This window comes from Nematolebias whitei, chromosome 5 (genome assembly GCF_014905685.2).
Source record: "Nematolebias whitei isolate Nwh7 chromosome 5, NemWhi1, whole genome shotgun sequence".
Lineage (NCBI taxonomy): Eukaryota > Metazoa > Chordata > Actinopteri > Cyprinodontiformes > Rivulidae > Nematolebias > Nematolebias whitei.
Genome location: NC_056502.1, coordinates 2912236 through 2934103, shown reverse-complemented (window position 1 = coordinate 2934103; position 21868 = coordinate 2912236). Strand labels below are relative to the sequence as shown.

Genomic DNA, 21868 nt, shown 5'->3' with positions numbered 1-21868 from the left:
ATATATATATATATATGTATGTATGTATATGTATATGTATGTATGTATATGTATATATATGTATGTATGTATATGTATATATATATATCAGAAGCACAATCCGTACCGTGCGCCCGTATTCTGGGCGCAGGAGTGGTGCGCCCAGATTCTTCCTATCTCTTGTATTGGAATAGGAGCTACTGCACACGTACAACTTTTAACGAGAGTCTATGGGCAAAGATTCTTCCGCCCCCAGGGCAGAAATACGTCACCAATCAGAGACGTTTTTGAAAGAAGCAACTTTACTCATCAACTATAAAATATTGATCCGACACAACAACAAAAAATATACATATATTTTGAAATATATTTTTATTTTATTATTTCATTTTAATTTAATTTTTATAATCTTCAAGGTAATAAGGTAAGTGGTGTGAGTGGTTGGGCGGCGACCAGCCACCACTGGTTATGATGGAGTGAGAACTATTTTGATCCAACTCTGAAGATAACGTGACCCCGCCTAATATCTTGTGCGAGTTGTGATTGTGAATCCTTTAAGTCAAGTTTTAGCTGAATATCTGAAAACACATGATGGTGTTACGTGACTCACGTGTGTCACATGTCCTCCCCCTCCACCCGGACGCACAGGAGCACGTGTTCGGTCCCACACACTTGCCTCCGTTCACGCACGTGGGCTCACACACGCCTGGAGGAGATGCGTTCGAGCGCTGATTGACACGTTTCCCACCGTATTTTGAACAAACGCTCCTCGAAACAGCTCAGGGTGGGACCTACTCACTCTTTTCACACCTTTGTCCTGTGTGGCCTTCAGGGCACGAGCACACGTTGTTTCTCATGCACTGACCTCCGTTTTTACAGGGTGGACTGCAAACAGCTGGCAGACAGAAACATTTAAAACATTTTAGAAACAAACAACGTCCCCGTCACATCAAAGGCGAAAGATGCCGAGTCAGCATTCTCACTGATGGTTTCCTGTTTAGAGTTTATTCTGCAAACTATTCATAGTTCGTACTAATTTAACCATTTATATATCAAAACATCTGGCTCTAATAGGAATGGTGTGCTACAACTTTTAGCATTTCTAACTTTTACATGTTTTAACTTTATTTACAAACATTTCCACATATAAGTACGTTAAGAACTCTTCAGTTCCTTCAAAATGTTATTCCCTGAGCTCCATTTCAACCCACTTACTCCATTTTAGCCTTTATAGTCTCCTTTTAGCTTTAGCTGTTATCTTGGCAATTTCAACTATAAGCTACACATTAACTTTAAGCTATTTGTTAGCATTGGCTTTTAGCTATGGTTTATGATTTTGTTCATTTATTTGTTGCCACTGTTTTGCTACTTTAAGGTTTTTGGTGTTTAAGTAATTTTAGCTTTTAGCTACTACAGTATTATATTTTAGTTACAGTTTTACTATGTTAGGGTTTTAGCCAGCTTTGTTAATTTTAGCATTTAGACACAGTTTTGCAAATGTCAGCTACAATTTAGCTACTTTTAGCTTTTAACCATGGTTTTGTTAATTTTAGTTTGCTTTTATTGTTTTGCTACTTTAAGGTTTTTGCAGCTTCTAAAGTAATTTTAAGCTTTAGTTATGTTTTTGCAATATTTAAGTTTAGTTACTGTTTGCTATACTTAGCTTTCAGCTACTGCTATGCTAATTTCTGCTTTTAGCTATAGTTTTGCTACTATTACCTTTTAGTTACAGTTTTGCTACATTTGGATTTTAGCTCATATTTAGCTAATTCTTGCATTTTAAGTTTGGTTTAGCTAAATTTAGTTTTAGCTATAGTTTTGTTAATTTTAACATTTAGAAATAGTTTAGCTAATTTCAGCTACACTTGAGCTACTTTTAGCTTTTAACCTTGGTTTTGTTCATTTTAGCTTGCTGTCATAGTTTTGCTACTTTAAGATTTTTGCAGCTTCTGATGTAATTTTAGCCTTTAGTTATGTTTTTGCAACGTTTAAGTGTAGTTACTGTTTTGCTACATTTAGCTTTCAGCTACTGTTATGCTAATTTCTGCTTTTAGCTATGGTTTTGCTACAACAATGTTTTGCTACACTTGGGTTTTGCTCATTTTATTTTTTAGCCATTGTTTTAATGATTTTAGCTCCTGCTTGTTTTGACATTAACACTTCACGCTTCAACAAACTTCAGCGCAGCCTCGCAGCTCTCAGCTGCATATTTTTAGAAAATGACAAACATAAAAATCAAAGTGGTGAAGCAGAAGGATGCACAAGTGCCATTTTGGGTTTTATTCCGGGTCCAATTACCGATTTGGCACCGAGATCCGAAGAATCCGGTGGGGCAGACGCAGACGTTTGGCTTCAGACACGCCCCTCCGTTCAGACACACGGGCTCACAGACAGCTGCAGGTCACACAAACAGTCAGCGCACGGGTTCCTCGCAGCGATGACACAAGAAAAGAAACTCGTTTCCTTCTCTACCTGAGCCGCACGTCGGTCCGAACCAGCCAGGCTCACATCTGCACACATCAGGAGCAACACACACGCCTCCGTTCTCGCAGTGCCTGCTGCACACCACTGAGAGGAACATGAGCATCATCAGAACTTTTCAATGGACTGCAGGGAGTTACTGAAGGAGGCCACGTCTGGGCAGATGCAGAACAGATGTGGACGCTGCTGACGTCAAGGTGCGCGAGCGCTCCTTTGTGTCAATCTGTGACTGCTGCTGCAGCTTCCATGGCTTTTCTAACTCGCTTTGGTTGAACTGGGGTACAACTGACAGTCACGTTAAAGATCATGCACGTGACTGACAGCGGTGACATCTTTGCTGTCATACATGTGAAACACGAGAAGCTTTTCTCTAAAACTACTTTGAAAGAAAAGATGTTTCGTGTTGTGGTGGGAGCTGGTCGAGCTTTTCATGCTAATGTTGCCTCATGGAAAACCAACATGCTTGCTGAGGTGTTACTGGGTTAGAGTCAGCAGAAGGATCTTACTGGTTTCACATCTGGGCCCCAGGTATCCGTAGGAGCAGGTGCAGAGGTTTCTGCTCAGACAGGTGCCTCCGTGCTGGCAGGGCGGCTCGCAGCTCGCTGCACCACAAACACAAACACCCGTCAGTAATTTGGGAGCTTCAGAGTCGGTGTGAGTCTGAGTGCAGGTTACCTTCCTCACAGGTGGGCCCGCCGTAGCCTGCAGGACACTCACACACACCGGGCTTCACACACTTCCCCTGGTTCTTACAGTCGGGTCGACACACAGCTGAGACACATCAAATCAACACAACCACGCACGGAGGTAAATGAGTTGAAACTTGGCGGGTGATGAGTCGTTAATGAGCTCGTTTGTCTGCAGAAATAAACAAACAGTGAGAGACCGTGTCGCTGTCACCTATGTGGCAGTTGAATCCGGTGTAACCGTGTTTGCAGGTGCAGGTGTTGGGCAGCGTGCACGCCATGTTCCTCCCACACAGATACCTGCACACAGCTGCAACAAAAACAGCAGCTAACTGCGACGGAAGCTCAAGAGGCAGGCCGAGGGATCCATTTCAGCTTTAGGGAACGTAGATGATCAGATTTCCTGAACAGCAGCGACGACCATTTATAAAAGCTGAAGTTCAGCTCGTCTGGTTAGAGAACAGCTTGAGCTACGATGCTGCACAAACCTGAAGAGACCGACCCCTGAAAATCTGTCATTTAAAACTTTAACTTCAGAAAATCATATCAATTCTAAACAACATTAAATACCTGAAAACAGTCGACACTACGAACAGGGCGCATCAGCAACACAGACGCTTAAAGCTAAAATCAGCAAAACTGCTAAAAAAAGCTAAATGGTAGCTAAAAGAGTAAAAAATGAATCTAAAAGCAGCAGAATGGAAGCTAAAGCCTAAAAGTGGCAGCTTAAAGCTACAGGTAGCAGCTAAAAGCTACAGGTAGCATAATGAATGCTTAAAAGATAGAGTTGCAGAACCATAGCTAAAAACGAAAGTAGCTTAAAGCTAAATGAGGCACACGTTTTCAAACTAAACGTTTTAAAAGATTTGAAGCGGTCACAATGTATTTCTTTTTTTTTTTTTTAGAATTTAAAGTAAAATATAAGATTAATGAAGGATTAAAAGATTATTTAATGATATAAAGGTTTTCGCGTGCTTTGCCTTTAGGATTTCTTTAGCTACTTTTCCTCGACGTCTCGCTATAAAACTCGCCCACCTTTACAGGTGACGCCATCCCCCGTGTACCCGTACGGGCAGCGCCCACACCTGGAGGAGCCTGAGCCCGTGGCCTCACAGGAAACCCCAGGGAAGCAGGGGGGGTCAGTGCAGGTCACTTGGTGGGTTGGGGACCTCCACCTGACTCCAGCTGAGAGGTCAGAGGTCAGCTGCCCCCTGTGGACAGGAGGAGCCAGCGCTGTTTGATTCTGTGGCGTCTCTGTCGGCTTCCTGTCTTCAAGAGAAACTCTTCTGAAGCTCTCGGGTCTCAACTTCCTGCCAGGTCTGTACGAAGGAGATGACGAAGAGGACGCAGACGTTCTCTCCGGGCTGGGATTGGACTTGTGGGTGCGACTCTGACCGTTTGCTCCAGCGCTGACTGCTCGCTGACCTGCAAGACACTGGGCGTTAAAAACAACAAACAGCCTCAGAGATAAACAACAACAGATTCAGTCAAACCAAGTTCGGCTCAAAGTTTTAGGCCACGCCCCATTTTTTGACAATGAGGAGCCAAAAACATTCCTTTGACAGAACTTGTAGCATTAATGATGAAAAGCATGCACCAAACCATGATAACGCCTACACCATGTCTTACAGATGGTTCTAGTTTCTCATCCTTCCCTCTTGAACTCCGTCCTGTGAACTAAACGTCTTCAGTTTGGACCAGAACTGTTTCATTTGGAGACCGCTCTCTGTAAGACCCGCTAGCAGCTTCTCCTCCTCGTTTGTCGGGCTTAAAAAATGTTTCCTGACTGGCGTCTGTCCACTTTTAACTCGTGTGTCGAGGTTTGTCAAACAGCTTTAATCAACATTAAAAATGAGCTTTTTTATGAATTTAATTTACAGGTTTGGACCATCGGCTCCAAATATTCTACTTTCTTCACAGCTTCAAAGACACACACCATGGTATTCACTTCTTTCATGCAACAATACTCATTTATACTTTATTTTGTAATATTTAGGATTGTTCGTAACGTCAGACGACAAAAAGAACAGAGCCAATGCTTCTGTGACGGGTGAGTCGTGGCACGATGTCCGTTTGTTTCAGGATTCTCTTTTTGCCACATTTAAAAATAAAACAAATAAAAAAAAGCAACTTCTATTTTTGAAACATCTTCCTGTATTTGTCTCATTCTGTCAGTGCGCAGTGATTTGGGCACATCAGTCTAACTTCACCTGATTTGAGAAAGCAGCATCAACTCTCACCAGAGTTTGTGCACGTTTGTCCGTTTCCATGGAGACCAGGAGGACAGGGTCCGCAGGCGAAACCTGCTGAAATGTGGACGCTTTCAAAGCACCGGACCCCCGGATGACACGGCGCTCTGCTGCACGGAGACAGACCTGATGGTCTGGGTCTTGGTAGAACCTGCGGTGTCACCACCTCCACAACCGGAGACTCCGGGTCGCCTTGGAAACAAACGCGAGCTTGATTATGGGACTTTATTTACAGAAGTCACGAGAAGTAGCAGCATCTGAAGAACGACTCTTCTTCTCCCACAGCTGTATTAACGTCGGTGTTTAACTCCTGAAACCAACTCCGAGCCTAACGGGACTCACGGCTGCAGGTTTTGCCGTCACCACGGCGTCCTCGTGGACACGATCCACAGAAGAAGGAGCCCGGTGTGTTGGTGCAGCTCACAGAGGGAAAGCAAGGCTGAGAGAGGCACTCGTCTAGATCTTCTCTGCAGGTCCGTCCTGAAAAACAGAAGAAATCACAACAAGACCAACGTTCAAAGCCCTGAATGTTAATAATTTATCACGAACGCTAAACACGACACAGGAGTCTTTAAAATACAGTTTCACTGGTTTTATTTTTATGAAGTTGTCAACAAACAAAGGGCTGATTTATTTTAGAAAAAATAAATAAAGGTAAATCACAGTTCCATAATAATTATTATTATTTAAACAGGTTAGTTCACTTTGAGCCCCGAAGACTCCTGTCAATAATGAGCTCAGCTGTTTCCTGTTGATCGTCAAGATTTCCAGAAAACATCAAAAGAAATGCTCAACAACAACAAAACCATTATCACTTATCTTAAAACATTTAGTTGAACTATTTTAATGTTTGCTGTAAAATTTCATTAAAAAGTAAAAGATGATAAATTGATCATTTTCTAATTAAGGTTTGAAGTTCAAGTTATTTGTGTAGCAGTACACAGTATTTTATGCATCTTTCTGTCACTTTTGTCACAAAATAAAAAATAAAAAAAAACTAATACCAAAGAAGAAACATCAAATAACACTAGAAATTTTAAAAAAATGTAGAAAGGTGCTGGTTTGGAGCAAATTATAAATTTAAATGAAGACGTCGTAACAAAATAACATAAACAAGAAAACTGGAGACAAAAATCTTAAAATAGTAAAAAATATCATGAATACAAAAATACTATTCACAACGAAGTATCTACATTGATTTGTGCAGTTTACGTCCAACACTGGACGCAACAGAACAAAATATTTCTGCAACACCGTGGGGTTGAGTTGGGTCCCCCCCCAACCCCCTGTAGACACAGCCCTGTGGTGCTGAGGGGGGAGTCAGAGGACGTTTAGCATCCTGATCTACTGATAATTAAACAAAACCTGATAAATAAATTAAATGAATCAACTTAAAATGAACAGTTTGAGCAAAATGCTAAAAAAATGAATTTAAAAATTCTACTGCAGGTGTTTAGCGCAGTATAACGCCTGACAGGTTTTGAACCAGGCAAGTGTGATTTTAATACTAAATTTGATGAATAATTATAATGTAATGGACAAGAATGATACTATAAGTATTAATTTTCCTCTGGTCAACTCTAAAGACGAACACAGAAAACCAGAGCCCGGCTGATTTATCAGTAGGGCCGATATTTTAGGTCAATTTAGGCATTTAGAGACGTATCAGTGATAAATGTCCCATTTTGTGTCAATATAAACACTTTTAATTTTCACCCTTAAAATGCTGGAATGAGCCGTGTCCTTACTTGCAAAAGATGTAATTGTACCAAGTATCCAGCAGAGGGCGCATGCAGACTATGCTCAAGTCACTGGACTCTGCACAGCTGAAGCAGCGAACAACTAAATACTGTGAAGTGTATTTTACTGAACAGAGCATGGTAAGTTTGTTTCAACTGATCTGTAAAATAAATCAATAATAAATCCTCTTCAATCCTCCAACCTGCTCGTCATCAGCTACGCGCCTCTCTAGTTAGCAAGCTAACATTTAGATGACCTAGCATAGGCTATTGTTTCGTAAAACTTTAGAACAATAAATTTAACGTAGAAGTAAAATATATCAGTGTTAGTAACGTTATCTTTGTCGTCCTCAATAAAATGCATCGTTTGCCTGAAATCTTCCCTGCAAAGAAAAAGAAACCTCTGCTGTGGTCAACACTAATCAGACCGTCACCGTACGGGACTTAAACCCTGAACAGGAAGGAGTTTCTTTGTTAAGTTTATGTTTTTGTAACACTTGATAACTTTATGGGGAATAGTGGAGGATAGAAAAAGTGAACGCAGGTTAGGAAGAGACTGTTTCAAGACTTCAAGAGTTAAAACAGGTTTAAAAGTCGTTGTTTTCTTATACATTATGGACAAAGATCAAAAATGTTCAGCCAATACATCAGTTATCAGCATCAGCCTCCCGGCGCCATCTAGTGGGCCTTCCCCGTCTGTTCTCCCTTGTGTCTCTATTGACTGTCTGATTATCGTCACCTGTGTCATGTCCCGTTTGTGTATATAAAGTCTGTCTGTTAGTCCGGTCAGTGTCGGTTCGTCGTTGGGTCCTGCCTGTCTGATCCTGTTTGATCCTGTCTGATCCTGTTCTTGAATCTGCTTTGTAAGTTTTGCTGCCATGTCAGCCTTTTGATTTATTATTATTATTATTAAAAGTATTTTATTTTATACGTCTGCCTCCTGAGTCCTGCCTGCACAACTGGGTTCTCCTGTCCTGATCTGCCTTGAAACCCTGACACAAACATCGGTATCGGTGATATCCAAACTTTCCATATGGGTCGGGCTCTACAGAAACCAGAATGGTTGAAGCGTTCTTCTGTGCACCTGGATAAGATCTACGGCACCGCCGGTCCTACCTGTCACTCCAGGCGGGCAGACGCAGGAAAACGAGTTGGGTGCGTCGATGCAGAGGCCGAGTCTGCAGGGGTTTGGTTTGCAGTCATCAACGTCCACCTCACACCTCCGGCCCATGAAGCCATCCGGACACACACACGTGTACCCCCCGCTGCCAGCCGGGACGCACGAAGCTCCGTTCAGACACTCGCAGGAGCGAACGAACACCTGGAGAAGTCACAACCAGAGTGAATCTGGAGAACAGTCGCTCACCACGCAGGTGCTCTTCATAAAACATCTAGTCACAGTTCATGGTGACAAACCTTCTAATAAACGGCTTAAATTAAAAACTAGACAAGTACAAACCTTACAATTCAAAAACTACCAGCTTCGGTTTTATCTCACGCTTTGAAAGAATTTCTTGCACAAGAAGGTCAACCTCAAATCCACTTACAACTCAGATATTTTATATTAAATGTACATGTCCAGTCTGAAAACACAGAAGCCCCTCTAGTGGCAGGAAAAGGCTAAACATCTGGGCTCACAGTGGAAGGTTCGGCTGCTCTGACCTGTCAGCATCACAAACTGTGAGCCACAGGCTCAGACCCTGACCACCGCCACAACCTCACCCTCGTCACACGGATCAGCATCATTCTACACTTTGATCTTCAATTAACAGATTAACTCCGTTCTGCTGAAAAACATCCAACAAGCAGAACAGGAGCTAAAATCATCAAAACATGAGCTGAAGGCAAACACGACCACAACATAAGCTAAAACCTAAATGTAGGAAGAAAAGGTCAAACTGAAGTCTGTGTTGACTAAACCGGACCTAGAACTAAACAATCCAGACTTTGTCACAACCTGACTGGACGACTGCTGCACTTTATGTCGGGTCAGTCCAGCCGGTCCAAAGTCCTGCAGCTCCTCTTCTGACCAGAACCCGCAAACCTGAGCCCATTCCACTGTCCTGTCCCGACAGCTCTGGCTCCCTGTGCACCACAGAGGTGATTGAAAATTCTGCGTCGCTTTAAAAATGCCACGACGGCTCGTATCTTTCAGACTTACTTCCCTCTTACGGTCCCGAGCTGATGGTTGAAGCTCGGGGGAGACTGTACGTTTTTCAGCTTCTATCTCGTCCTGCAGTTTTCAACTGTCATAAATCAAATCTATCAAACAAATCATGAATCAAAACGTTCGGCTCTTTCAGGACAATCCTGCTATGACTTTTGGTATTGGTGCAACTTTAGCTTTTTGAAAAATTTAGCCTTGTCTGACGTTTTTGTTCTCACAGAAAATGAATTGAGCTCATTTTACCTCCTTCAGATCTTTAGATCTGTTGACAATCTTTTACTGCTCCTTTCACGTTTTGTTCTGCTTCAGCTTCTTTCAGCAAATTTAAACATTTTTCAGCTACCTTCAGCTACCTTCAGCTGTATTTTCAGCTGTTTTGTGCTCCTTTCAGGTTCTTTCAGTTAACTGCAACATTTTTGTGCTTCTTCTAACTTTGTTCTGCTAATTTCAGCTTGTTATGCTCCTTTCAGCTTATATGTGCAAGTTTCAGCTTTTTCTGCCATTTCATCTACTATTTAGCTGTTTTATGTTAATTTAAGCCTTTTCAGTTAATTCCACAGTTTTTGCACTCATTTAAATTCTTTTCAGCCTAATTTAGCAAAAATATGCTCTCTCCACTTCCTTCGGGTAATTTAAGCTTCTTTCTGACTTTTTTTTAGCTACTTTTCAGCTGTTTTTTGCTAAGTTCAGCTTTTTTCAGATAATTTTCTTTTTTTTCTGCTCATTTTTGTTTCTTTCAGCCTAACTGGGCAAACGTGTTCTTTCTGCTTTCTTCGGCTAATTTACGCTTGTTCAAACTTTTCAGCTACGTTTTAGCATGTTTTTAATTTTAGCTAATTTCAGCTGTTTTTTAGCAAGTTCTTCTGTAATAAGCATTCACACTGCATTTTCACAGGAGATGCAATTTCTCTAGTTTTTAACTTGTTTGTATTCTTACCTTTGTCTTATGTAATATTATGTAATATTGCTGTTGTGCGGCACTTTGGTTCCAACATGTTGCTTTTAAATGAGCTTTATAAATAAATTAACTCGTCTTGGTTTAAGCGTACAAACATTAATAGACAGACATGTTCCTGTTTTTAGCTTTTTAATTTTCTAAATCGCCTTATAATCCAGATATCCATCCAGATATCCATCAGGATATAATCCAGCTGTGTTTTTTCACTACTATTCCTCTTGATTGTCCTTTTGGTTGCTATTTTGTTTTGATCTGTAAAAAAAAAAAAAAAAGAGAAATTTAAATTTGTATGCCTATTTTATAATTGTCTATTGTTGTCATGTTGTCATGATTCTTTGTTAAATCTGGTCTCTCTTGTAAACGAGTCCACGAGGCTCAATGGGATTAACCTGTAGAAATAAAGGTTGAATGAATGAAAAAGGGAATTAAACATAACAATAGCACCAAAAACCTGGACAGTGTTTCTTTTTATTCTAATGATTATTTTGTTGATGAAAAACTATAATTGTACCCCAGTGACCATCTTCAGACCCCGTACTTCATGTGTCCTGACCCCAGCAGGGTGTGTAACAACAGAAACTGCTTGTTCAGCAGATGTGGCTCACACAGAACCGGTGACTTCCACAGACGTGCTCCTTTATCAACGAATAAAAACCGAACGGTTCCTCCCCTTTCACCTGCTCACAGCTTCACTTGCTCGCTTGGACAGAGTACCTGCACGGAGGCGGTGGTCTCGGCGCCGCAGTCATCAGTCAGGGTGAAGTGAACGGTGTGTGCGTCCGCGGGGCGCGCGGCGGCCTTCCACGTCAGCAGGCCAGCAGGAGACAGAGACGCCCCCTCAGGGCCTGAAACCAGGCTGAACTGGACCGCTGAGCCCTCTGGATCCTGGGCTCGGAGCTGGTGGATGAAATCTTCTTCCTGGAAGGAGCTCAGGTCGAACGGTGGCGGCTGGAACAGCGGAGGGTTGTTGACTGACGGCACAAATAAATAAATAAATAAATAAATAAATAAAAGGAAGAGACTGAGTGGATCAGTATGTGAGCTGGGGTAGCGTAATGAAGAGAAAAGGTGGTTAAATGTGTCAAAACATTTAGTTTTAATCAAAATCAATCGATCGGGTCACGTCCAGAGTGAATGCTGAGTTCTGGGTGACTTTATTCAGATAAGCTGAAACTGGCTGCTAAAGCAGAACATTAGCTAATAGCTAAAAGCAGCTAAACGTTACATAAGAAGACAAGAACCGAGCCGGTTTGCTGCAGCAGATTTCAAACATTTTTGACGCGTTTCTAAAAGAAACATTTGAGCAATGGAAACCAGCGCTGACACCAGTAAAAACGACCACGTGACACTTTTGAAACTTCTTCCACTCTCATCGTTTCACCTCAACAGACCGGAGCCGTTTGACCCAGTTGGAGCTGAAGAAGTAAAGTTCTTCCTGTGAGCGTCTGCAGACAGAAGAGTTCAATCTGCTGACAGACAAATCGTCCACGTGCCTCCGGAGACGAGCGCCTCCGAAAGCTGCGGGGTGGATAAGTGGATTTACCTCAGCAGGTCTCGCTCGGTTCTGATGAGCTCTTTAGTTACGGAGCGGTGAAGGCAGACATGTTTTATAAGGTGGCAACGCTCAGTTTACAACTTCAAAGTGCCGACCCATTTAAAAATATCACCTCGTAAACAAGCCCATTTATTGATTTTGTTCCCATATTGTTTCCAACATCTGCTCAATTTAATGTTTTAGTTCGAAACTAGTGAACTTGTCTGATTCTCTGCTCAGGAGGTCCAACAACCCAAAGCGGTCAGAACTGGAGAGAGAAGGCTCAGCTCGGTCAGATTCCTCCTCTGGGAGGAATTCTTTTAAAAACAGACAAATGAAACGATCCTAACGCTGATGGGACCAAAACACAGACCTTGCAACGTGCTTTTCTTTATTTTTGATCATGTGCAGCCTGTAAATATGAAAATCCACACAAAAATAAAGATTAAATACCATATTTAGGTTTACATTGATCATTTTCTGTATTAAAGGATGGCGTTTTACAGAAACAGTCTTCTCTGCAGGTGACTGTTAAATTCCTGTCTGAATTATTGAAATTACATGTTGGACTTGAACACAACACCGAGCGAGCCGCAGTGCCTTCTGGGTAATCTTGGAGCAGGAATGGGTGGACTTTAGTTCAGATTGTTCTGTTGGATGTTTTACTCGGTGTATAAAACGGTAAAAGTCACTTCCTGTCAGCGAGTCACTAAATCGCACAACTGAACGTAACGCAGCGTAACGGGACCGTGACTCCGTCGTGTCTTCAACGTTACGTTCAGTCCGTGCACCGTCACTTCCTAACTGACGGCCCGGCTCGTGCACAGTTTGCCACTGACGTCTGTGGAAGGTGCGTTTGTTTAGTTATACAGTCGTTCCTCGTTTATCGCTGGGGATCCGTACCCTGAAGCCCCGTGATAAAGAAAAACCGCAAACTAGGAATAGTAGTACAAGTAGTAAGTACTACTTTAGTTTAGTATATATATATATAAATGTATATTTAACCCTTCCTACAGTCTTGCAATATTCGACACAATGTTTCTAAACTCTAAAAGCTCTAAAAGAGACAAAATGTCATGATCTCAGCTCTCAGCCACCTGCAAGCGCTCTTGGCCACGCCCACTTCTACATTCTGCAGGTGACCAGCTGATCAGCTGCAGCAGGAAGCTTATCCTGCAGTGTGGGCTGTACAGAGGTACAGCAGGTGCTCAATAATTTTAAATAATTTATTTTAAATAAAAATTTCATGCCGATCGTGCGGCTCATCCATCAATCAGTCAGCTGTGTGTCTTATCCACACTTATTTTGAAAAATCGGGATAGAGCGCGTTCACGATAAACGAACCACGAAGTAGCGAGGGACTACTGTAGTCCTTTAAAGCAGAGTCGTGGACGTACTCTCAGTTTGGGACCACTTGTGTTTGGACACATCGGGGCGGCACGTGAGGCAGCGGGTGCTGGGACTGGACTCGCCTTCACTGTAACACTTCCCATCAATGCTGCAGGCTCGTTCCTGCAAAAACAACAAAACAAACAGGAAGTAAATTACAACAGATCAGAGTTTTAAACGTTTAAATGGTTGTTCTGCAGGAAACCTCATCAGGTTCACAAAACAGAGCCTTTCAAAGAATCAGGAGCAGAGCAGCTGATGAGCTTCTTAAATTACTTTGATAAATATGGAGGATGGAGGGTGACAAAATTAAATAAATAAATACACAATAATGAAATGTATCATTTAATTAAATACATAATTAAGTAAACAATTAAATTATTAAATACAAAATTAAATTATTTATTTCATGATTTATTCAATTATTTAATTTTGTCACATTCCATCCGTGTGTGTCACCATGAAATTATGTTAACTGTCAGTCTCACTCATCAAACTCAGTGGGCGGGGCTAACGCTGAGCATGTGAAATCCATTGCTTCGGTCTGATGAAAAAAGGTTTCATCCAAATACACGTAAACACAATTACCGCTTCCTAAACTTGTTTCGGAATATATTTTCTGGCCTATTGATTATCTGTGGTCGATTTGTCTTCGCTTGCTGTGAGGAGCAGCCAATCAGGTGTCAAGGTTAGGGTTAGTCCCGCCCACTGGCTTTGATGAGTGAGGCTGACAGTTAGCATAACTTGATGGTGTCACTGGAGGGCAGAAGGTGATAAAATTAAATAAATAAATAAATCATGAAAAAAATAATTTGAAAGGTACCCAACAGACAGACAGACAGGCAGGCAGACAGGCAGGCAGACATGCAGACAGACAGACATGCAGACAGACAGGCAGACAGACATGCAGATAGACACACAGACAGACAGACATGCAGACAGACAGACAGACAGACATGCAGGCAGACAGACAGACAGACAGACATGCAGACAGACATGCAGGCAGGCAGACACACAGACAGACAGACAGGCAGGCAGACAGACACACAGGCAGACAGACAGACATGCAGGCAGGCAGGCAGACACACAGACAGACAGACAGACTTGCAGGCAGGCAGGCAGACACACAGACAGACAGACAGACTTGCAGGCAGGCAGGCAGGCAGACACACAGACAGGCAGACAGACAGACAGACAGGCAGGCAGGCAGGCAGACAGGCACACAAACAGCAGGCAGACAGACAGGCAGACAGACAGGGGCACAGCTGGTGGTGTCCCAGCTCACCCTCAGGGTGCAGGTGATGTCCGTGTCCAGGCTGCAGGTCTGACACGCTCCATCATACAGAGTCAGGATCTTGGAGTTGCTGAAGCTGTAGCCGTCGTTGGAAACCTGTCGTCAGCACAAGCTTCATTAGCGCCAGACTCACTGGGAGAAACATCCAACACCCAAACTGGGTCATAGCTTCAAGTATTTGCTGCGGATGTGGTGAGAATCGTTCATGGTGCAGCAGATCGAGCTCCCCCACGTAACAAAACAAACATTTGAATGTGTCTGACGGCTCTGAAAGAAGATCCCTAACTTGAGTTTAAATCTGTTTTCCTCCTGAGTCAGGCGGCAGCTCAAGCTGCACAAATCAGATTCTGTTCTTAATTTAAAGATAGAAACATCCCACGCTCCATTTTTCATCTTTATTTATACAGGTTAGTCTCACTATCTATTACAACTATGAGCTCTCCCGAAGAGAAGTAACTAACTCGAATCAGGCAGAAGAAATAAATGAACAGATGTTTTGTTTCTTTGAGTTTCTCTTGAACATCTGGAGCCAGGACTTACTTTGATCTGCCAGCGAGCCAGCGGTCCGGTTCCTGCTCCTGCAGGGGTCCAGATGTCCTCCAGAGGGAGCCGGCACCTCAGAGCTGCTTCATTCAGAAAGGTGGCCGGAACAAAGCGAGGGGCGTCCAGAACCCACTCGCCATCATCAGACTGGACAAGTGGAGATGAAGAAGGTCCATGAAGACGGAGGAAGCCATTAGGAGCAGGACATTAAAACTTCACGAGCAGAAAGTGAAGATGCAACAAGTTCTGTCGTTAACTAAAGTTTATAAAGAATAAAAAAGCATGATGATAAAATTCTGTTGTGCAACCACGAACACTTCTGGTTTACTGATAATGAAAAGTATACAGCTTCAAAACAGCATCAAATATTTGTACAACCCAGTCTGTGTGTGAGGAAATGCTCACGATGCATTCATAAAACAAACAAAAACAACTTGTTGTTTGTGATTGTTGTCGCAGCAAAATAAGAGCCAGAGTTTAAATGTTGTGTTGAAACATCACGAGATGAAGTTCAACACAGATCGTCCACTGAGTCTGAATGAACAAAAACTAGAGGAACTGCATTTCCTGTGAAAATGCAGTGTGACACTTACTGCTGAAGAACTTGCTGAAAAACAGCTGAAATTAGCTAAAAACACGCTGAGATGTAGCTGAAAAGAAAGAACAAGCCTAAATTAGCAGAAGAAGCAGAAAGAATAAGTATTTGCTGAATTTGGTTTAAATAAGCAGAAATTAGCATAAACTTTTGAAAATTAGCTAAAAGAGCTGAAATTAGCAAAAATACTGTAGCTGAAAAGGCAGAAAAAAGCTTAAACTACCAGAATGAAGCAGAAAGAGCTGAAATTAGTTAAAAAATGTGGAATGGGACTGAAAAAGCAAAACTTAGCATAAAAACAGCTAAATAGTAGCTGAAATAGCAGAAAAAGGCTGAAATGAGCATAACAAGCTGCAATTAGCAAAAATAAGTTAATTAGTCTGAAAGTAGCAAAAATTACTACAAAAAACTTGGCTTTATCTGAAAACAGCTGAAATTAGCTTAAAAATGCTAAAAAGGTAGCTGAAAAGGCAGAACAAACTTAAGTTAGCAGAAGAAAGCAGAAAGAAGATCTTTTGTCCAATTAAGCTGAAAGAAGCAGAAATGAGCACAAAAAAGGAAATTATATGAAAAAGCTGAAATAAGCAAAAAGCAGCTGAAAAGCAGCTAAAAAGGCAGAAAGAAGCTTAAATTATCAGAAGGAAGTGGAGAGAGCACATTTTTGCTGATTTAGGCTGAAAAGTTTAAATGAGTGCAAAAAATGTGGAATTAGCAGAAAAAGCTTAAATTAGCATAAAACAGTTAAATAGTAGAAAAGGCTGAAACTTGCAGAAATCAGCTAAAGGGAGCATAACAAGCTGAAATCAGAAGAAAAAAGTTTAAAAAAGCACAAAAATGTTGTAGTTAGCAAAAATAATCTAAAATGAGCACAAAAACAGCTGAAAAACAGTTAAAGTTAGCTGAAAGTAGCTGAAAAAATGCTTAAATTTGCACAAATAAGCTGAAAGCAGCTGAAGCAGAACATAATGTGAAAGGAGCAGTAAAAGGTTGTAAACAGATCTAAAGATTTGAAGGATGGAAAATGAGCTCAGTTCATTTTCTATGACAAAAAAATGTCAGAAAAGGCTAAATATTTCAAACAGCTAAAGTTGCACCAATACCAAAAGTCATAGCAGGACTGTTCTGGAAGAGCTGAACATTTTGATTTATGATCTGTTGAAACAGTTTGAAAACTGCGGGATGAGAATCGAGCTGAAAAAGGTACAGAAGAAAAGTGGATGACAACAGAGTGAACGCTTCGTGAACTTTCAGACAATAATCTAAAGTTCGACTCTGAGTCTGCTGATGTTTCTTTACCCATAAAAGCAGCTTCCTGCTCCGAGTGGCGGACTCAATTTTTCAAGGGTTTACCAACTTGTACGCTTTTATATCTTCTGGTTTGCAAAGAAAACCCTCGGAGAAATAATAAAGAAGTACCTTTTCTTTAACAAACTCACACTTGAGCTGGTTGGACTCGTGGAAGCCCTGACCGTGGACCTGGACGGTGAGGCAGTCCTCCTGACGGACGTCACACAGGACGTTCTCCAGCTGGGAGAGCTCTGGAGTCTGATCTACATCAACACAAAGGACTGTTAGAGCTGAGGAACCAGCCCACTTCACAAACTAACGGCTCCACCATCATGATCCTGTCACCACACAGCTGTTAATGAGAACTGATCTACAGACAGTAAGGTTTGAGGGGAGACGTTCAGACAGACCGGGTCTGTTTCGAGTCTTACCAGTCTGAGCGCTGCAGTCGTATGACCCAAACCCTGAGAAGCAGGTGCAGCCCCGCTCTAAGCACTGGCCGTTCCCGTTGCACAGGTCTGGACACCTGAGGACATCCTGAACATCCCTGTGTCCCTCCCCTCTCCTCCTGTCCTCCGCCAGCCTCCTCTCGCACTCGTTCTCCAGCAGTGGCAGCGTAGCTTTTAGCCACGACGGCTCATCCTTTAGCTGCAGGTCAGTGACGCACATATCTACACATCGGCTGATTATGGACTCCTGCAGGAGGGGCCGGCAGCCCACGGCTATGCTCGAGTTGGCCACAGACTGCCGGCACTGATCCCGGGCCTGCTGCTGGGTCAGCCCAGAGGGCGTGGGCCACGTGGGGAGGACGTCCTCTTCAACTGCAGCTTCGTGGTCCTCTGGGAAGAAGTAGGAGAAGTTCTCCAGCTTGGACTGGCTCACAGATGGATGTGTGGCTGTGAAACGATGGATCTGTCGCCTGTTTCTGCGCCGCTGGAGCTGGAATCCGTCTCTAAAGGTGCTCGAGGAAAAGTCTGGCGTGTGAGGGGTTTCAGCAGAGCGGCGCTGCTGTCTTCGGTTTGTCTTCGGCTGCTCCTCTGAACTGAAATACTCAGCTGTGACGTCCAGGGAGGGGATAAAACTGGGGAAACTGGTGATTCCATGGTCAGAGCAGGTGGAGTCGGAGGAGGTGGTCTGTTGGTGTTGAGTTCTGGGAGAGGACATGTGGGGATTCAGCCGGCAGGTGCAGGACTTGTGGGTTTGTGGTGCACTCACGTGGAGCGGGACAGAGTCAAACAGGCTGCTGCCTGCTGGGAGTCTGAAAGAAGAGCAATCACTTGTCAAACTCTGAACCCAGGATCTGGTTTAGGTCCTCAAAACCACTTCAACGTTGTACTTGTTGCTCCACTTACCCACAATGCTTCATGTTTTATAAAGGTGAAAGGCTGCCAAACTGAATATTGCAGGTGAGTTTTAATTAAACTCTCGTTCTCAGAGTATGCGCTGGAGATAACGCAGCTAAATCTGGCCAACTGTAAAATGGACCTAAAACACTGAAACACCCACTCTGGTCTCAGAGTGATGTCACCGATCAGAACGAGACCATCCCCAGGTCGCGGCACACGTGCACGTTCTGCCTGTGTGTGTTTGTGGTGTGCGTAAGATTCCCTCCAATTGTTGCGTCTTTCATCGGCCCTAGAGTCATTTTTCTGAAATGTTCACGTGACGTAGACAGGAAGTTACTCTTTCAGCACGTTTCTTCGGCTGTTTTATGCTCCTTTCAGCTTCTTTCTGCTAACTACAACATTTTTGTGCTTCTTCTAACTTCTTTCTGCTAATTTCAGCTTATTTCTGCCAGTTTCAACTATTTCTGCTATTTCAGCTTCTATTTTATGCTAACTTTACCTTTTTCAGCTCCACATTTTTTGGCACTCATTTCAACTTTCTTCAGCCGAATTCAGCAAAAATGTGCTCTCTCCACTTCCTTCTGATAATTTAAGGTTCTTTCTGATTTTTAGCTGCTTTTTGGCTGTTTTTTTATTTTGTGCTCATTTCAGCTTCTTTCAGCCTAATTGGACAAACATGTTCTTTCTGCTTTCTTCTGCTAATTTAAGCTTGTTCAAACTTCTCAGCCTTTTTTAGCTAATGTCAGCTGTTTTCAGATAAATTCAAGTCTTTGTGGTAACTTTTGCTACTTTCAGCCTAATTAACTTATTTATGGTAATTTCAGCTTGTTCTGCTCCTTTCAGCTTTTTCTTCTAATTTCAGCTTAACTGCTGTTTCTGCTACTATTTAACCTTTTTTTTTTGCAAAGTTTAGCCTTTTCAGCTAATTCCACTTTTTTTTTTAGCTCTTTTCAGCTCTTTCCACTTCCATCTGGTAGTTTAAGCTTCTTTCTGCCTTTTTCAGTTACTTTTCAGCTATTTTTGGCCAAATTACAGCTTTTTTTTTAGCTAATTTTCCAATTTTGGTGCTAATTTCTGCTAATTTATACCTAATTCAGGAAATATGTGTTCTTTCTGTTTTCTTCTGCTAATTTAAGCTTGTTCTTCCATTTCAGCATGTTTTTTTTTAGCTAATTTCAGCTGTTTTCAGTAAGTTCTTCAGCAAAAAGCATTCACACTGCCATTTCTCTAGTTATCTCAAGAAATAAGAACAATGTTAATTTTGTATTTGTTGTATATTTTGGTATTAAACCAAAGGACAGTTAGAGCTTATTTTTTCCTTGTTTCTTCACCAGTCCAGACGATCTTGGTGTCAGTCTTGTTGTTTTGTCAAGCTCATTTGATCAGTGCCTCGCAGCTGATACTGACCTCCATCCAGAGATAAAAGCCTGCAGGTTCTCCAGTGGAGCGCCCCCTGCTGGGTGGAGGTCGTTGTCCGGCCGCCCATCGTAGGTCCCACACAGACCCTCGGTGTGGTCTCGCTCTGAACTGGGGGTCCTCAGGGTCAGACTCATACCCCAGTCAGACACATCGGCACGAACAAACGCCCCCGAGGAGAAGGTTACCTGTACAAGTGTCAACATTAAGGTTCATGTTTTCAAACCAAAACACTTTATTTGACAAAAGTCATAAATGAAGCAGAACTTCTTGAAATTGTCCTTAAAACATGTGACACCACCAAGATCTGTAAGAAGTTCTCACATTATTCTGATTTTCTGTTTTACTGCACAAGGATGGAAAAGATTTCGGCTCTCGTCGATCGTTTTGTGTTTTGAACACGCGCAGACATTTCCAGGTTTATTACGAGTCGTCTTCACTCACCGTGACTTTCCGGCCCTGGTACGACTCGGTGATTCGAACGCCGCTCTTCCTCGAGTCTCTGTTCCTCAGCAGCAGCCGAGGTTTGGTTTCGCCCATTTCCCCGTCGCACATGTCAAAAGTGACCACGTCGCCGCCGTCCCTCGCCCCGAAGCCGCACACACAGGAGGTGGCGTGCACCGAGCCGCCGCACTCCCACTGACGGACGTGCACCTCAAACCGCCTGAAGCTGCTCCGGTAAAGAACAAAAGTCCCAATCTGATCGTTTTCGTAGAACCTGAGGGAACAAAGAAAAACATTAGATCAACTTTTTCACCGCCAAGAATTCTGGAGTAATTTCATTACTTAAAAAAATGAAGTCATATTTTTTTATGAGCTGTAGAAACACAATGAAAATAGCTGTAATACTGTTCATAACACGACGTCACCAACATCCTCAGGATTATCATCAGAAGCTGAAGTACCTGCCATCAAAGGTCAGGATGTGGGGATCAGTGAAGGAGTAGCAATAGGCCGCGGGAACATCCTGAACGGTTATCTAAAAATGATAAAATCAGCCGTTTTGTGTCATAAAGGCTGATTTTTACATGAAAAGAAGGCAAGAAAATCTTATAAATAACCATAAAATGTGCATTTAATGCAAAAGTACCGTGTTGACTGACTTCACTGACAGTTGATGAAGAAAATGAAGGTAATGTTAAAATTAAAACAAGCAGAAGACTAGCTGAAACAAGAAGAAAACAAGCTAAAACGAGCAAAACACAAAGCTAAAACAAGCTAAACACATGCTAAAACAAAAAACGAGCTGAAACTGGTAGAACACAAGATAAAACAAGCAAAAAAGATAAAACAAGAATATGACAAGCTGAAACAAGAAAAAGACGAGCTGAAATGAGCTAAAACTAGAAGATGATCTGAGACAGGCAGAACACAAGCTAAAACAAGAATAATACAATCTAAAACAGGAAGAAAACAAGCTAAAACGAGCAAAACACATGCTAAAACAAGAAAATGAGCTGAAACTGGTAGAACACAGAATAAAACAAGCAAAAAAGATAAAACAAGCAAAAATAGATAATACAAGAATATGACAAGATGAAAAAAAAAAAAGACGAGCTGAAATGAGCTAAAACTAGAAGATGATCTGAGACAGGCAGAACACAAGCTAAACAAGAAGACAAGCTGAATCAAGTAAAAGATGTGCTGAAACAAGAATAATACAAGCTAAAACAAAAAAAGAATACAAGCTAAAAAAGGAAGAAAGTAAGCTAAAACAAGAAGAAAACAAGCTAAAACGAGCAAAACACAAGCTAAACACATGCTAAAACAAGAAAATGAGCTGAAACTGGTAGAACACAAGATAAAACAAGCAAAAAAAGATAAAACAAGCAAAAAAAGATAAAACAAGCAAAAAAGATAAAACAAGAATATGACAAGCTGAAACAAGAAAAAGACGAGCTGAAATGAGCTAAAACTAGAAGATGATCTGAGACAGGCAGAACACAAGCTAAAACAAGAAGACGTGCTAATACGAAAAAAGATGAGCTAAAACGAGCAGAATACAAGTTAAACAAGAAGACAAGCTGAATCAAGTAAAAGATGAGCTGAAACAAGCAGAATACACGCTAAAACAAAAAAGAAAACAAGCTAAAACAAAAAAACAAGATGAATACAAGCTAAAATGAGCAGAACACAAGCTAAAACAAGTTAAACATGCTAAAACAAGAAGAAGACGAGCTGAAACTGGCAGAAGACAAGATAAAA

At 42.0% G+C, this 21868-nt stretch overlaps 1 protein-coding gene across 1 annotated transcript in view; it reads right to left on the bottom strand.

The window, feature by feature from the left end:
* Positions 1–21868, bottom strand: part of vwdel (von Willebrand factor D and EGF domains-like) — a 32095-nt gene that overhangs the window by 1259 nt on the left and 8968 nt on the right. Inside the window, exons 7-26 of the mRNA XM_037676514.1 lie at positions 20569–20642; positions 20108–20381; positions 19655–19851; positions 17333–18159; positions 17031–17164; positions 15017–15166; positions 14468–14572; positions 13191–13305; positions 10974–11230; positions 8251–8455; positions 5738–5875; positions 5387–5587; positions 4182–4571; positions 3361–3456; positions 3136–3231; positions 2967–3062; positions 2452–2547; positions 2278–2373; positions 779–874; positions 590–685 (exon numbers count right to left, since the gene is read on the bottom strand). Of these exons, the coding sequence (XP_037532442.1) occupies positions 590–685; positions 779–874; positions 2278–2373; positions 2452–2547; positions 2967–3062; positions 3136–3231; positions 3361–3456; positions 4182–4571; positions 5387–5587; positions 5738–5875; positions 8251–8455; positions 10974–11230; positions 13191–13305; positions 14468–14572; positions 15017–15166; positions 17031–17164; positions 17333–18159; positions 19655–19851; positions 20108–20381; positions 20569–20642 (3739 nt within the window). The remainder of the gene's footprint in view (positions 1–589; positions 686–778; positions 875–2277; positions 2374–2451; positions 2548–2966; positions 3063–3135; positions 3232–3360; positions 3457–4181; positions 4572–5386; positions 5588–5737; positions 5876–8250; positions 8456–10973; positions 11231–13190; positions 13306–14467; positions 14573–15016; positions 15167–17030; positions 17165–17332; positions 18160–19654; positions 19852–20107; positions 20382–20568; positions 20643–21868) is intronic.